General features: G+C 48.8%; 1 protein-coding gene across 5 annotated transcripts; it reads left to right on the forward strand.

The window, feature by feature from the left end:
- Window positions 1-846: 846 nt before the first annotated feature.
- Window positions 847-15533, forward strand: TBC1D17 (TBC1 domain family member 17). 5 transcript variants are annotated; one of them, XM_033169295.1, is made up of 17 exons: window positions 847-873; window positions 1382-1480; window positions 2050-2124; window positions 3353-3464; window positions 3624-3840; window positions 4348-4459; window positions 5152-5316; window positions 6432-6563; window positions 6758-6861; window positions 6996-7090; window positions 8665-8781; window positions 10024-10124; window positions 10228-10327; window positions 10819-10916; window positions 12713-12829; window positions 13719-13805; window positions 15194-15533. In XM_033169295.1, the coding sequence occupies exons 1-17, from the start codon at window positions 856-858 to the stop codon at window positions 15404-15406; spliced, it is 1962 nt and encodes a 653-aa protein (XP_033025186.1). In that variant the 5' UTR covers window positions 847-855; the 3' UTR covers window positions 15407-15533. The 5 variants fall into 5 exon arrangements, with proteins under 5 accessions (XP_033025186.1, XP_033025185.1, XP_033025187.1 ...); XM_033169294.1 differs by lacking the exon at window positions 847-873 and adding an exon at window positions 878-926; XM_033169296.1 differs by lacking the exon at window positions 847-873 and adding an exon at window positions 878-926 and having other exon boundaries at window positions 6435-6563.
- Window positions 15534-16882: the final 1349 nt, after the last annotated feature.

A 16882-nucleotide genomic window follows, 5' to 3' on the forward strand; every position in this document is an offset into this window, starting at 1 on the left:
GTGGACCGGGAGCTTCGAGGCGCTCCGTGCAAGGATGGAGGAGGAGGAGGAGGCTCGGCGCTGCCCCCTTGCGAAAACGGCTCTGCCATTTAACTTCACTCAGGCCTGAACGGCCATTAATAACGGCAAAGCCGCCCATCCTTTTTTCCTTGGGCCCTTTTCAGCTTGGTGCCTTCGGGACAGAATCTCTCTGCACTTCGCGCGGGGAAGAGTTCGTGTGGGGAGCACTTCCGGTTTGGCCCGGAAGTGGGTGAACCTCTGCGAACAGTGTGCGTCGCTCTACCCTTTTTCTATCTCTTTGTTGTTCAGTCGTTCAGTCGTGTCCGACTCTTCGTGACCCCCATGGACCAGAGCACGCCAGGCACGCCTGTCTTTCACTGCCTCCCGCAGTTTGGCCAAACTCATACTAGTTTCTACGCGTAATAAATGGCGTTCGCCTCCTCGATAAAGGCGACAGGAAACAGGGCGCGGTAGGAAGCGGTAGCCCTCCCGCTGTAGTCCCTTTCCCTATATAAAGATGGTGGGCGCGTCAACTTTCTTCTCCCCTCCCTCCCTGCTTGTATTTGATACGCTGTTGCGTTGTTTTTTCCTAGCTGATGGCGGTTCGGTTATAAACGTTCATACCCCGTATTTAAGCATAAAAGCACATTTCTATTTGGCCCGACATGAGCTCCCTTTCCTGTCAGTGTTTGTGGTATAATCCGATTGGTGCCCTTTGCCCACTGACGGGAAAGATCGCAAAGCCGCGGCCCTATACCAAAATGGCGGCAGAAGCGTCCGCAGACGTGGCGCCCGTAAGCGTTCCTGCCAGAAACAAGGATGGGGGCCGGGGTGGGTGGGAAGAGGGTGGAGCAAATGGAGCAGGAAATGACGGTTTGTTTTTCCGGAAGTGGCTGTCAGGGAGAATGGAGTTAGGGGGCTGCAGGGTGAGGGAGGCCTTCCCCCCCAGTGGGGCAGGGCTGGCCAGGCTCCTCGGAGAAGGGGAGGCTTGCGGGGAGGTTTGGGTTTCCCCTCTCTCGGAGAGCTCACATTTGTCCCCCAGGAGCGGAGCGGGAGGGTCTCTTTCCTCCTCTTGAGCGCAGTGGGAGGTTGGTAGAGCGGCTCTCTCGTCCCCTCAGCTGGATAGTTAGTGGGGAGAAGCGGAATCTGACCCCCTTCCTGGGTAGAAGTTCCTAAAAGGTCCTTGCTCTGAGTTGTTTTTATAAAGTCGCCCTTCCTCTTACTTTAGCGTTATTGAGGGGTCCTTTGGGAGGCCGTAAAGCAGCGGCCTTAGTTTGAGGCAGGGCTTCCCTTCCCCGGCTGCATTCTAGGAGGTGGGCGGGGGGTGCCAGTGAACCTGCTTCTTGTGCTGACCTCCTGTTTTTATCCTGTCCTCCTTCAGGTTGCATTTGAGAAGGATGGTGTCTATTTACACACCAGCGCAAAGCGTCATCCTGACCAGGATTCCCTTATTCCAGGGGTTATACGCATAATCGAGAAGGTTGGTTGAGGTGGGATACAAGTTGGAGTTGGAAAAGGGATGAGGGAAGGGTTGTGCACCCAAGATAGAAAAAAGGTCAGGGCCGTGTGCACGTGGTGTGTGGTGGTAGAATTTGGTCGGTATAGATTTCAGCATTCTGAGTACGCCGGGCTTTGATTTTAAAGAGTGTTCCTAGCACTCGTGATTTCAGAAGTAGGCTTGAAAAACTGTAAGCTGTGCCTGGTGACATTGTGAAAAGGTGTAGGCAGTACCTGGTGACATCTTGGAATATAGAGTGGGTGTAGGCTTGAACAGATTTTCCACTAATTGGGGATGAGTCACTTTCGTAGGAGAAGGAAGAGGTATACAGAGGTGGCAATCCTTTAGTGCTCAGCATAGTTTCTTATTCTTCCCTGAGGCTAGGAGAATCAGTAATGCTATTCAAATTTCCTTAAACTTATATCATCTAGGTGATCAAATTCAGATTACTTTGTGACAGCATCTAGATTGTTTTAGTAAAGTGTGTGTACACAGTTATGGATATCTTTTTTATGACTCTCTCATGAGATTGTCTTTCTCCATTTATTCAGGGCTCTGATACTTTGCTACAATGGACACCCATAGAAGAGTCATCAGATGCTGCTCAGATCACATATACCAAGAAGGTGAGGCCCTCTTTCTTGATGGTATAAACTTCTACTGGTATATTAAATCTTCATCACATTGTGTCCTAATAACTTAAGTAATAAAACATCGTCTAAATAAAACATTATTTAGACTCGTGATTCATTAAAAAGTTTTGCCTGTATTGGGAACTGGTGTTCTAGTTTCCTTGTTCTTTTCATATCGCATTGCCATAGCCTCTCAAAAATAGTAGATTTTTAATCGGTTTCTGGGGGAAACAGCTGTAGGACTGTGGAGCAGCTGCTGAGACTGCCCCTCCATTTGAATTGGTGCAGTTAGATAGTTGTTCTGGGCTTCATTCCCATTAACCAGGACACAAAGCTGAAAATGTTATTCAGGAATGTGCCTTTACTACTTTATGATTTGCACACAGGGGTCTATTCCCTGCTTTCTCCACCCCACCCCCTCTCTAGGAGGATCGTGGAGAATGAAGTGATGAGGATATGCCAGTTCTCTGCTGTTCTATTTTCTAGAAAGGATGCCATCTTTTCCTCCTCTGTTGATCAAAGCCAGCCCTGGAAATGGTAGATCAGAAAAAGTATCCTGTGATATAGTGGAACCAGCAGAAATGTTGGACATTTGAAACTGCTTTATATTGAGTCGAACAACTGGCTCAGGGCTGCCCACTACAGTTTACGGTGGCTCTACAAAGCATCAGACAGAGATCTTTCTCAGTCCTCCTGCACTAGATCTTTTTAACTGGAAATGCCAGTGACTGAGACTTTCTGTGTGCAAAGCATTCCTGATTCTTATGTTTTAAGACAGGAACACCCTAAGGAAGCGCTTATACCTCTAGATGCTCATTTAAGGTTTTGTTCAGGATAGAGAACAATCTTCTATACTGTTTCCCATTCTCTTTACATGTAACAGTGCATTATTATTTTTCCTAACAAGGAGGATTGTGTTTAGCGAATCCTGTGAGTTCTGCTTTATTTCTCATCCTAGGAAGTAGCCCTTCCATTGTGATGCAGAAAGGGAGCAGGGCAATTTCAGGTCTGTTAATGTTCATAAAGACAGGCATGCACTTCTGTTTAAAGACGAGTCTGTCCTTCCACGCCTTCCACACTCAAATTCCTCTCAGTGAGACCAAGAGCTTAAAGTGTATTCCATTGAATTCATAATTTGTGTGAGCACCTCCTTGAACATCATGATGAAGTATCAGGAATTGTGTAGCTTCTGAAAGCCCTGATCTCTCTTTCTGTTTTCCAGGACCCAGTGGGCTGCCAGACCGAAGAAGAAATCTTTGATCCAGGGTATGAACCGGACTGGGCTGTGATCAGTACAGTGGGGACCCGGGCTCGGGCTCAAGAGGAAACAAATGGTAATCAAAAAGAGGACGGGGTTCTTTGCCCCTTGGTATACTTAAGTGGCATAGTACAGGGATTGCTGGAGAAGAGGAAGTCAGCAAATGTGGAATATTCTTTTCTGGTTCTCTTGACATCATCCCTTTTATATTTGTGCTTGGCTTTCCCCTCTCCAGCAGCTTCCGGGCCCAAATCTCCGGTCCCACGTGGTCAGTGGGCCTTCTCCCTCAGCTTGTCTGAGCTGAAGTCCATCCGCAAGAGCAAGCCAGGTTTGGGCTGGTCATACCTCATCTTCATCACCAAAGACGGCATCTCCATTCAAGCCCTGCACTTCCACCGTGGAGGCACCAAAGCCCTGCTCAAGGCCCTCTGCAAATACGTTATCTTAGCCACGTGAGTGAGGGTGGTGCCGGGTACCTTATTTGTACAAAAGATAAAGCAGTGGAAGTAAAGAGAAAGCTCTTAAGTCAGATGTGGAAGGTGCTGCCCGACTAGCCTTCGACTTCTGGGCTATATTAGGATCAAGGCAGTCACTTTGCACGAACTTGGAGGCAAGGAGCACTTTCCCCAGCAGCACTGCAAATTAAAGAAGAAAAATAATAGATACAATATTCAATTCTGAACTAAAAACACCATCACAGTAAATTAGTTGGACTCAGACTGGAGTAAAATGTTTTCATAATTGCTTTTTAAAAGCAACAATGGCGAGGCCATCCTTAGGGAGGGGGTGTGATCACTGAAAAGGCCCTGCCCATGGTGCTCATTCACTCATGGACCTAAAAAGAAGGGCCTCTGATTTCGCTAATTTTACAGCTCGTCCAGGTGCCAGTGGTCCTTCAGATATCCTAACAGTGTCTGGAAGGCAATAAACTCACTCTGGTTTCTCTTCTCGCCTTGCAGGTCCCCCAAAGATTCCCGCCTCTACTTGGTTTACACCCATGATTCGTACGCCCTCTCCCACTCCTTTGATGAGCTTCAACTCTTCGATGACAGCTCTTCCAATCTTGTGTCGGTGAGGCACTTCTCCAAAATGCCCTGCAACTGTGACTTAAGTTCTAGTTCAGTGGTTCCAAATTAGCAAAGTACTGCGGACCCCCTGTTTTTGAAAAGCCAAGTCATGGAACCCCCTACTCCTGAAAATGTTGATATCTCTCTGGTAGTTTTGTTATGTGAATGGTGCCACCACACCCTCCAACATGTCCCAGCGCAAAAAACGGAGATGCGTGTCTTCCAGGCCATGCTCCTGCATGAGTCATGTGACCTGCATGAGAGCATAACTCCTCAAAACAGGATGAATATGTGCCATGGACCTCCTGGTCGGGGGTCCACAGACCACTAATTGGGAACCACTAAAGACTTGTGGCAGTGGGATTATGTGGGAAGGGACAAAAGCTATAAACAGGGAGACTTGTCAGTTGTAGGTGCTGACACTGGTTAGAGCAGGGAGTTATGGGAACATGGGCTCCTGAGTTTCCTTGAATGAATTATATTAGAACAGAAAGGCAGTGATGGTAAAAAAGTTGGTGTTTGTGTGTGTGTGTGTGTGTGTGTGTGTGTGTGTGTTTTGTATCTGGAATATTGATTATTGATTCAGAGCTGAGAAACCCAAATTGAATTTTAATTCAGCAAGGCTAGAATTGGGCAGCAAGCCAAATGTGATATGTGGCTTCTTCTTTTTTAAGCCACCTTCTTTTCTTTCCCTAGCGGTTCCTGCAGGATCCTTATGCTGCCACATTCGGTGGCTTCTCCAAAGTCACCAACTTCTTCCGTGGGGCTCTGCACCATGAGGACGGCGTCATTCAGCATTCCCATGGTGATCCAGCTGCTGCCAACGTTGAGGATGAGACAGGCTTTGAAGTTATCACCTGTGTGAGTGTTGGAACAGGTAGCTCCACTGTGGGGCGGTGGAGGGGGAGAGGAATGGCACCCAGTGTTTGTGTGTGCTTCTCTGTAGGCCAATAGAATCTTTGGCCATCTTCTTTTACTCCCAGCCACCCACTCATGCCTACTGGCCTATGATTGCACCAGAGGTGACTATTTGGGAGCGGTTGTGGGAGAAGTGTGAGCATGGAAATGGGGGTGAATGCCAGAGAGATGGAAGGGTGGACATGAGCCCCTTTGCAAGAAAGCCCTTTCCATCGAGCGAGGACCAAGCAATCCATTCACACAGAGGCCTAAGGAGATTTGCATCATGCTCACCCCAAACCCAACACCACCACACTACAACATTACAAGGCAGGCTTGGTGGTTGAAGCAGTTAGCCTCATCTAGATGTTTTGTGCCAGGTATGTGAGTGGGGCAAGGCCTCTGTTGACCTCATTCTTCCTTGGAGCAGAATCCAGGCCTTGAGTTTCCATGAATATGCATGTGACTGACGAGGTAATTCCTGAGGGCTAGAAAACCAAGAATGTGGTTTCAAAAATGCTCTGATATCAACCCATGTGTTCTTGGAACCCTCATGTTCTGCAGAAGCTTATTGGGGAATCTAAGGCAAGAGGATCAGTAAGAGTGGGCAAACTTGTAAAAGTAAGCTTTCCACCATTGCTGATCTTCCTCCACAGCATGCACCAATCTGAAATGCTTTCTGCTTGTCTTGTAGACCAGTTCTTCCCAATTAGCTAAGTACTGTGGACCCCCTGCTTTTCAAAAGCCAAGCCATGGACCCCCACTTTTGAAAATTCTGATCTCTCTGTGTTAGTTTTTGTTGTGTTATGGTAGTTGTTTTATTATGTGCCACGGACCCCCTGGGTAGGTTCCGCAGACTCCCTGGGTTCCGTGGATCCCACCATTTAGGAACCACTGGTCTAGATCCAAACGTAGACAGGCACCCTAGAAAGTACCCTGCAATCCTTCCAACGGTGCAGGGATTTTTCAGCAGGCATGCGTCAACAACTTGTCACCCCTTTATTGTCTCCATACCCCTTGGGAGGTGTCTTTCCTTGACACTTCTTTTTAAATTCCTTCCTCTTTTCTGCCCCTGGCAGCAGGCACGGCTAGGAGAGCGTCCGTCTGTCCAGCGGGAGGCTCCCGTCTCGGAGCAGGAATGGGAGCAGCACTTGGACCCAGATGGGCGTGTGAGGGACCCCGTTGCCTTGCGCAGAAGGATCTTCGCTGGGGTGAGGCCTGTGGGGAGGAGCGGGCGAGAGGCCGCTTGTTGCAGGGGGAACTGGGGATGTGTGCAGAAGTGCAAGTGGCTGCCTGTTAGGCCAGGGATAAATGCAGCGTGGGGCCGTGTTGGTTTCCTTTCCAACATCTTAGTGTCGTTTTTTGAAACTTGGCCTAATTCACCTTCTCCCTCCCCCCCTTCCAGGGTCTCAACATGTCATCACGCAAAGAAGCCTGGAAATGCCTTTTGGGCTATTACTCATGGAACAACACCAGTGAAGAGAACAAGGCACAAGTGAGGCGGAAAACGTAAGTCTGGGTCAGGGTTATGGGGAAGCCAAAGGAGTACTGGAACTGGGGTTTGGAAGGAGGTGATCAGTCTGTGGGTCAGCATTTAAGCCTCTGAACTCTCTTAACAACTTCCTTCCCACGTGTGTCCACAGAGATGAGTACTTCCGCATGAAACTACAGTGGAAGTCGGTCAGCGAGGAACAGGAACAGCGGAACTCCTTGCTGCGTGGCTACCGCAGCCTGATTGGTCAGTATAAGTTCTGGCTCTTGTTGCTCATTTGTTAGGAGTTCAACACCCCTCTTGGTCACAAGAGATATTCTTGATTCGTTTTTGTTTTTCGTCCTCTTTCCCCTGCCTGACAGCACAGCCTTGTGTGCACACAGCAAGAGGTTGGCGATCGTAAAAACACTCCGTGGTAACAAGCGGTCCATATGCAAGAGACATGCTGGATCAGTCCAAAGGGCTACCTAGTTTTTTGTCACCCTGTTTCCAGCAGTGGCTGGCCAGATAGATGCGTTAAGAGAGCCCACAAGCAGGAAGCAAAGGCAACAGTTCTCTCTAGCAACAGGAATTCAAGAGGGGGATATACTGCTTCTGAGGATGGATGTTCTCTTTAGCAGTTGCGGCTAATAGCTGATAAATGAGAGCATTAAAACCAGTGCTCTATGGATCTATCTTCCTTTAAAGGCCATCTAAGCCAGCAGCCAGCACCACATCTCATGGCAGTAAAATTCATGGATGAATTATGCATTGTGTGAAGAGCCATTTTCTTTTATCCATCCTGCATCGATTGCCAATCAGTTTAAGTGACATTCGCATTCCAGGATTGTGGGAGGAGGGGGAGAATCTCTCTCTTTCTCTCTCTCTCTCTCTCTCCACACAGAATTCATAACTTTATAAACTTCTGTTTTGCCCCAATCATCTCTTTCTAAACTAAATGGATCCAAACACTTTTGCCCCATCTCTTAGAGGAGGTACTTCAGCTCCTTTATTTTTTGGCAGCTTAGCTTTTTGCTCCTTTTCCTTCTCTAAAACAGTTTTTTTTTAAAGGACAGGACTAGCAATGGAGGCTGGTCCTTTAGGGGAAATGGAGCACTGCCCTACCAGCCTCATTCTGCCCTTAGCTAGCACCCTGGATGGGGACAAAACTAGAATGGGCAAAGGTCGTAGCACAATAGTCAGAGCATCTGTTTTGCATGCAGAAGGTCCCAGGTTCAATCCCCAGCATCTCCAGATGGGGCTGGAAGAGAATTTGGTCTGAAGCCACGGAGGGCTGCTGCTAGTCACTGTAGGTAGCCGCACCCGTGGACTGACGCTGCTTAAAGCACCTTCCTGTGTTCCTAGAATTAGTTGGCTCTCATTGGCTCTGATTCCACCTGCTGTTGGTCTCCCCGCCTTCTGCCCCATGAGGCATCAGCCACCACATTGGGGTGGGGGGAGGCCTAGCAGAATTGCACATAGTTTCCCAAATGTGACCATTCCATAGACTTCCATAAAGGTGTTAGGGCAGCCAAGCTGTCTTACTTCCAAAACATGGCATAAGTGTGCAACCCTCCTTTAAGGGGAAATGCCATGACTTCAGCTTGGAACTTTCTGCATAAAAAGCCTTTTCTCTGCCACTGAGCTGGGGGCCCCTGGAGCTTTTCCTGGGGTTGTGCTTCTGCAGCTCCTCTCAGCTGTGTGTTGCTATCTTCTTCTCGCTCATTTGCCTTATTACTGTCCTGTATTCGTCATCGCTTTGAGTGGCCTTTGGCGGAAAGGCAATAAACGAATTTTATGGATAATTTGTGGGTGGGTGGGGTGTCTGTCTGCCTTTGCAGAAAGAGACGTGAGCCGCACGGATAGGAACAACAAATTCTATGAGGGCAGCGAGAACCCTGGCCTAGTGCTCCTGAATGACGTGCTGATGACGTACTGCATGTACAACTTTGACCTGGGTGAGTCTGGAGGTGGGGAGGGAATGCCAGCAGGGTGCCATTGTAGAACCAGCTCAGGTTCGGGGGTCTTTGGCTAGCTTGGCCTAGGAGGGCCCCTTAACTACCAGGGGAGGGGGGAGTTGGAATCCGAAATCTCTGGAGGGCACCACCACAGGGAAGAGTGTTGCAGCCTTTTGCTAAGTTGGAGGTGGGATGTACCATCTCTGATCTGGTCATACTAAGTGGCAGCAGAATGCATTCTAGAATCTCCCATAGTGTCCCAAGGGACTTCTATTGGTTCAGATGCTGCTACACTCCCTTCTACCCCTCACTAGTCAAACCCAGAGATTTTGGACCACAACTCCCATCAGCCCCAGCTGGGGCTGCTATGCTGATGGAAGTTGTAGTCCAAACCATCTGTAGCTCACCAGATTGAGGGAGGCTAGTCTGCAGTAAGAGAGCCTTTTGTGGATGATTCCCTTAATGGTCTAGCCTACCCCATCAATTATGGTGCTGGAGGAGACTCTTGAGAGTCCCATGGACTGCAAGAAGATCAAACCTATCCATTCTCAAAGAAATCAGCCCTGAGTGCTCACTAGAAGGACAGATCCTGAAGTTGAGGCTCCAGTACTTTGGCCACCTCATGAGAAGAGAAGACTCCCTAGAAAAGACCCTGATGTTGGGAAAGATGGAGGGCACAAGGAGAAGGGGACGACAGAGGATGAGATGGTTGGACAGTGTTCTCGAAGCTACTAACATGAGTTTGGCCAAACTGCGAGAGGCAGTGAAGGATAGGCATGCCTGGCGTGCTCTGGTCCATGGGGTCACGAAGAGTCGGACACGACTGAACGACTGAACAACAACAACACCCCATCAGTTGCCTGTTCTTTATTATCTTGGGCCCAAGTACTGCTGTGTGTATTCTGTGCTAAAACAAACCCATCACCTGTTTTCAAGCTTCACATAGCCACGTGGACTAGAAACTTGACTCTAGTATTCGTTTTTTCCCATGAAAATGAAAACTGAAATACTTGGGATACTGAATTTCATGCTGAGAAGTATGCACAATGCAGACAGCCCTGCAGACTTCTCCAGTTAGTATTTTATGGGTCCTCTTAACGCTCTGAACCATCACCAGTCCCGCAGTTGTATCTCTCATCCCGTCATTCTGCAGCACCTTAGTAGAAAGAGTAAATAACTTGGTGGGCCTGCAGATTCAGTTGTAAAACCTAGTGGCTTCATGTCTTTTGCTTCCCTGCACAGGCTACGTCCAAGGCATGAGCGACCTCCTGTCCCCCATTCTCTACGTCACCCAGAACGAAGTGGACGCCTTCTGGTGTTTCTGTGGTTTTATGGAGCTGGTGGTGAGTACATGGCCTGGGAGAGCTCAGAAAGGGCCTTGCAGCTGTTCCAAATGTCACCTTCTTTCCATAAACTTCTTCACATACTCTCACTTTTTGCCCACAGCACCGCAATTTTGAAGAAAGCCAGGAGTCCATGAAGCGACAGCTGTCTCAGCTCAATTTGCTCCTCAGGGTGCTGGACCCCCCACTCTGTGACTTCCTAGGTACTTGTGTGCCTAATTCTGGGACTGCTGAAAGCTGGGTGGTTTTAACATAGGTCATCTGGAAAAGACAAGTCACATATTTGTGGGTGCCTGCTTTTAATAATGAAATATAGTTATATTCAAGTAGGTGAATTTGGAGCTCCTAATTATTCAGGTCCACAAACCAAGCTCTTGGCTACAAAATCACCACTTTCTTTGTTTTATTTTTCTTCACTTCCCCAGCTCTGTATAACATCTTCCCTGGTGAAGAGTTCTGGATAACTCAAAAGCTTGCCACAGTTGTGTGTCATTTTGACTGGTTTCAATAAAAGGGTGTAGGTAGGGGTTCAGTTAATTATTTTGGGGCTCTTTCATTTAGTCTCTGGCTAATTCCTTTGAAAGCTTAAAGGAAGGAAAGACTGGAGCAAGTGAGGTGTTTCTTAATCTTTGGAATTCCTGATTGTATAAAACAATCTGTTACTGACTCCTGCCCTTCTGGCTACTTCTCTCAGACTCTAAGGAATCTGGCACCTTGTGCTTCTGCTTCCGATGGATCTTGATCTGGTTCAAGAGGGAATTTGCCTTCTCTGAAATTCTTCAGCTATGGGAGGTGAGACTGAATTAAGAGAAACGGGTTTGTTTTTGTTTATTTTGTGTGGGGAGAGGATCTTTGGCTGGGGAAAACATAAGTTACGTTGTCATGATGGGATTTCAGCATTCGAAAGGCAAGAAGAATGGGAACAGGAGAGAGAATAAACAGACTTCTGGTTTGCAGTGTTGGGGTTTGAAAGTAGAGAAGGCAGCGGGGGTGTTCTGAAGAAGGCATCCTCAGCCAGTTTGTCTAATTGCAAGGGATGATAGCTGTTGTCTAGTGGTTTTCAACAAGTGTGCCGTGGCACCTTGGGGTGCTGTGAATGACGGTCAGGGGTGCTGCGGGCAACACTGGCCTCTGTCCCTTTTTCCTTCCCTCCCTCCTCTGATGCCCTCTTGTGTCTCTGCCTCCCAAAGGCTTGCACAGCTGTTTGTTGCAGTAGCCCTGGCTACAAGCTCCCCAGGCAAATGGTGCTTCTGGGGCTGGCCAGGGGGTGCTTCCCAAGGTCCCTGTGGGGCAGTGTGAGGAGGCACCTCTCTTTGGGGCAGGGGCAGCTCAGATACCAGGGGCAGTAGCTGCAACTGCCCAGAGGACTCCTAAGGAGAGGGGGAGGAGAGGAGGCTGAGGCAGCACTCCACAAGGGAGGGTGTTTGAAAAAAGGTGAGAGGCTTCCAGCTCTGCCGGCAAGGGGTGACATAACTGGGCTCCTGAGCCCCACGGGGTGCCGCACAAAGAATGTAGTTGGTCAAGGGAGCCATGGGCTCAAAAAGGTTGAAAACCTCTGCTGCAGTCTATCAACATCTGGAGGGCCACAGGTTCCCCCTTCCCAGTCATATACAGTTCCTAGGTGGTCTTCATCTAAGTTCTGGCCAGGCCTGGATGTATTAAGCTTCAGCAAAGTAACGGCATTGTAAGCCTTCCAGCCAAATGTTTCCACAAACCACTTGAGGGCTGCATCTTCATAGTGTTCCACAGGGATGCCAGCATCCTTCTTACTTCTCCTTTTCCCTCTTCCTTCCCCTCAAACCCCAAAGATCACCTGATAAACTGGATTAGATGGTTATCCAGTAACTAGTTTCACCGCTGGAACTAGTAAATGCAGCCTAAAACAAATCAGATGTCTTTAGCTGCAGAGCCTCGCTACAGCCATGAGGAATAGTTGCTTTGGTTTAGAGGTCCGGGTTATTTATAGCTACTCCAGCTTTCAATTTCTAACCAGCTAGTTCTAAAAAAAGGTTCCATGCCTCCCCTTTTGCCCCAGATCAGAACAAGCCTAGCTATTTTAACCACGTATTTAGGATTTTTTAAAAAGTCACTTAAGAATGCAAGGTTGTGTTCAGGGAACAAAAAAAGGAAAGCAAAATGTTGCTTCTCACTTAATTCCTGCCCTAGATGAAGCAGGCAGGTGCTGCAGCTTACTTGGTTGCAGGAGAGCCGTATCGCGGAGCAAACGTAGAAATCTCATTGTCCCTCTTTTTGATGGAGGAGTGCTGTGTGAGCATTTTGCTAAAGCTGGCTTACTCTAACCTGAGCTGTGTTCTTGTCTGGGGCTTAGTCCGAGGGCACAGCATGACCTGGGAAGCCCAGGCTTCTAGCCAGCCAATACGTATCAGGGATGACTTCCAGCTTCTGGGGGACATCGCCCACCAACAGCTACGAGCAGCGCGTCCCATTAGAAATAGATTCGCTCTGGCTAATGCAGAGCCAGACATTAGCAGAGGATTACACCCAGCAGTATGGTACAGAACACTCCTGACAATGGGTTATGGCACGCTTCCTCAATCCATGCCGTGTGTCTGTCCCCCTGATCCCAGGTGCTGTGGACGGGACTGCCGTGCCCCAATTTCCACCTGCTGGTGGCCTGTGGCATTCTGGATGCAGAGAGGCAGGCACTCATGAACTCTGGCTTTGGCTTCAATGAGATCCTGAAGGTGAGCACCGTGGAGGTTGGGGGCCTAACTCTTGCCATGTGTAGGACAGAGATGGGGAAGTTGTGGCCCTCCAGTAGCTGCTGGACTCCCACTCCCATCATCAGCACCAGCTAGCATGACCGATGGTCAGGGGCAGTGGGAGCTGTGGTTCAGCAACAACATCTGGATGACTGCAGGTTCCCCATGCCTGCTCTAGTACATTAAGCTGTGCAGTGTTCGTAGGTGGTTGTTTTTTCTTTAAAGAAGCAAAAGATGATTTATGCGCTACACCTGTTTCTGAAAAGTGTGGTCAGGGTTGCTCTGAAGGCTCAAAAGCCAAAACAAACAAGGGCCCCATTCATCTTCCCTCACTTCCTCTCCTCCTCCAGGCTCTTTGTTTTCTTGGGCCTGGCTCCATTCTGCCTTTGCACCATACTGCCCCCTGCTGGTATGGAAAGTTCCTGCTGAACACTTAGATAGCAGATGAGCCATAGTACGATCCATCTGTTTGGTTAAGGAACAATGCTTATCTCTCCCCCCCCACCCCCGAGATCTCAGTCTTCCCCAGAAGCATCTTGAGCTGGGCCCTTTGCCTTTCTATATACCTGGCTTTCGTCTGTAAGGCTTTCCTAGTCCACCTTGCATAGCACATTCCTGACTAATGCTGCTTGTATTTTTCCAGTTGCAGCATTATAACCAGAAGCTATTTTCCAGAAATATATAATCAACCCTTTGCCACAACCTGCCCTTCTTTCCTTCTCTCTCTCTCTCTCTCTCTCTCTCTCTCTCTCTCTCTCTCTCTCTCTCTCTCTCAAAAAGATGTGCATTTCTTTGTGTGTTTCCCCCCTCCTCTTTGTTGTTCCTTGTTTGCCTTCAGAGTTTCTTGATTTCTGTGTCTGCATTTTCACAGCACATCAATGAGCTTACCATGAAGATGAGTGTGGAAGACATCTTATGCCGGGCTGAGGCGATCTACAGGCAGCTGGCAGCTACTCCAGTGAGTCTTGTGCCGCCCCCACCCCCAGTCCAGCATGAATGAAGACCCCTGTAGCTCGGTATCCTCTGAAGAGGCATGGAGCCTCCAAGCATTCCTTAATGCTGAACACCCTGGGCAAGCCAACAGTCCTCTATCCTTACCCTTGGCCACCTCATAGCAAAACGGATACATAACATGATCATCATCTAGCTAGCAAGCTTCTGCGAGTGAACAAGGTAGCAAGCATCTCACTTGCTCAGGGAGACATGTTAAGCAAAATGGAAATGCAGCTGGTTCCCCTTGTGGCTTCAAAATATAGCACTACCAAGAGCAGATTTAAAGATAAGGGTTGCCAAATGGGAGGCCCCAAAATTCAGCTCAGTAGGCCCTCCATGCCATGCATGTCATCTTTTCTTACAAACAAAAATGCTTGCTGCCTGGAGTGTTGCTGTCCAGGGAGCCAGCCAGCCATACCCTTTCCCAGGGTACTCCATTGCCACACACCCTGGTATCCCTCCCCCCCCTCCAATAGTAAGTCAGTATTCTATGTCCGATGAGCATTCTCAGTCCTTATGATGTTGTTTTTTGAGGGTTTTCCCTGTTTGGGGAGGAGACCCAAAGAATGTTGTTTGCCACTGGAACATCGACTCTGGGAATCGGACCCCTGTTAACTTTCCACACTGTTATCTACATGCTTGAAGTTTTAGCTGGGGTGCTGAAGACACTGCTCAGGGAACGAACACAGTTTGGCATTTCACACCATGTGTAATCTACATAATTCACTGCCCCTAGGATGAGGTGATGATACCCTACACACTGGCTGGTGTAGAGTGGTTCTGTCAGCCATGGCCTGGAGCCATGATGACTAAGGGAAGCTTCCACATTCAGAGGGAGTATGAATACCAGTTGCTGGGGGGACCCTGCAGGGGAGAGGGCTGCTGCCTCCAGGCACTGTTTGAGGGTTGCCAGAAGCATCTGGTTGGCCATTGGGCGATAAAGAACCCTGGATTAGATTGGTATTTGGTCTGATCCAGCAGGAATCTTCTTATGTGCCACACTTCAAGGGTTTGGTTTTTGTTGTTGCTTGTTTGTACATCTTATTAAAGGCAGCTAAAATAATGAATTCGGCTCTAAGGGCACATTTGCTGGTGGTTCTCTAAGGTCTCAGGCAGAGCTCTTTCCTCTTGCTATGTATTTGATCCTTTCAGCTGGAGATGGCAGTCATGGAACTTGGGGGTTTTCTGCCTGCACGTGGTCCCTGCTCCATGTGGTCCCAGCCTTCATATGCCACTGAAGCAGTGTGAAACCGAGCCACACCACTGTGGCAGTGTGCTTTTGAATCGGGTGTGAGCCAGAGGGGGATAACTTTCCCCAACAAATAAAATCTCTTTTCCCTCCCTTTCTCCCAGGATTTACCCCGTAATGTCCAGGAATTGCTGGGGCTCTCTGAGGGCAAATCTCCAACTCCCAGCACTGACACAGCCAGCTCCCCGCAGCCGCTGTCACCCAGCCAGGCCCAGGAGATGGAGCTGACGGACAGTGTTTCCCCAAGCCAGCCAGACAGCAGCATCGAAATCCTGCCTACTGAGGAGGCCTCCACCTCGCAGTCTCTCTCTCCTTGAAAACCTGTTGTTGCTGCTGCTGCTGCTGCTGCCACCAACACCATCTTCTTAACACAAGCACTTTAACCAGATAAGGGTGAGGGCTGGGAAGGGAGGCAGGGTAGAGGCTTTGAGATGTGTCCCCCCCCCTCCCTAGGATTTAATTACTCAAACAAACATCAACCCTCTCTAAAGGCAAGTAGGGCTTGGGAACGGCTGTGTTCTTCCAGAGTTCCCCAGTGCTCAGTGTGCCTTTCCCACAATGCACCGGGGCACGGCCACCTCTCTCAGAATGTGGAAGGGCTCGTTTTTGAGGTCAGCTTCCTTCTTTCCCAGGATGCGCGGAGACAGAAAGGAGCAAGTTGAAGGCACCCATGCCTTTCTCTTCCACTTTGGGTTCTGAAGTGTTGCAGCTGAGTCTCCTAAATTCTCCCTTCTGTTCCCGCTGCCTTTTTTCGTGACACACCTGTTTTGCTTCTTGAGGCTTGTTTACTAAGCATCAGTCTGACGGCAACATCTTTATTATTTTTGTTACTGTTTCCAGTTGCTAATGAAACCTGCGCCTCAGCCCACAAAAGCTAGGAAACACAAGCTCTTTGGCAAAGAGAATTGAGGGGGCAGCAGATCAGAGCAACTGGAAATGAGGAATCCTTAACCAGAGGCTAGTTGGTGGAGGGAGGCTTGGTTCTCTCTGAGAAGAACATGGAGTCAGTGGTTACGGCAGCGGAGGCTGCAAGGCAGAGCTCTTAGTTCCTTGGTCCTTTGCCAGGGAGTTCCTGTTGACGTAGCTCCTTGTGCTTCCCTCCCTTGGCTGGAAGATTGGCTCCCTCCCTACTTGCCGCATTCCTTTTTTTAGTGGGTTGCTTATGAACTGACAACAGTAAGGATACGAGGGGAAAGGATCTCTGATTTTGTTCTTCTGTGCCTCTCCAGCCTAGCGGGTTCGATGCTTTGTCTGCATATGCCCCACTTCTGATTATTGAACTGCATCCTCCTCAGCCCTTACCTTGGCTCCTTCGTTTCCTTTATAACATAACATTAAAAATGTAGTGTCACTCATTGGTGTTTCTGTATCTTGGATGGAAAACTGTTCCGAGCTGCTTGTGTTGGCTAGGCTGAGCTGAGAGGTGGGAGGGAACGAAGGGGCTGGCGATGTCCGTTTCCCCTTTCTTCCTAAAATACTATGGTGCATGGACCTCTGTCTCCCACAGTGCATATGCACTCCTCTTACCTTCGCCTGCATTGCTCATTTAAAACTAGTTTGATCCCTTGGTTCTCCCAAAGATCCCTCAACCATCAAAATGCTGCTCCTTCCAGAATTGGAATTCCTAGGCTACCCGAAATAGAAGCCCGCAATAGCTTTGCCTACTTACAGCTAGGGCACACCTGTGCCTTTGTGCATGTAGAAAACCACGGCGTCTGTGTGAGACCACAACGTGTCATTTTGCCTTAGGAAGTGTTTCCCAAACTTGGGTCTCCAGTTGTTGTTGGACTACA

Source organism: Lacerta agilis, chromosome 14 (assembly GCF_009819535.1).
Source record: "Lacerta agilis isolate rLacAgi1 chromosome 14, rLacAgi1.pri, whole genome shotgun sequence".
Taxonomy (NCBI): domain Eukaryota; kingdom Metazoa; phylum Chordata; class Lepidosauria; order Squamata; family Lacertidae; genus Lacerta; species Lacerta agilis.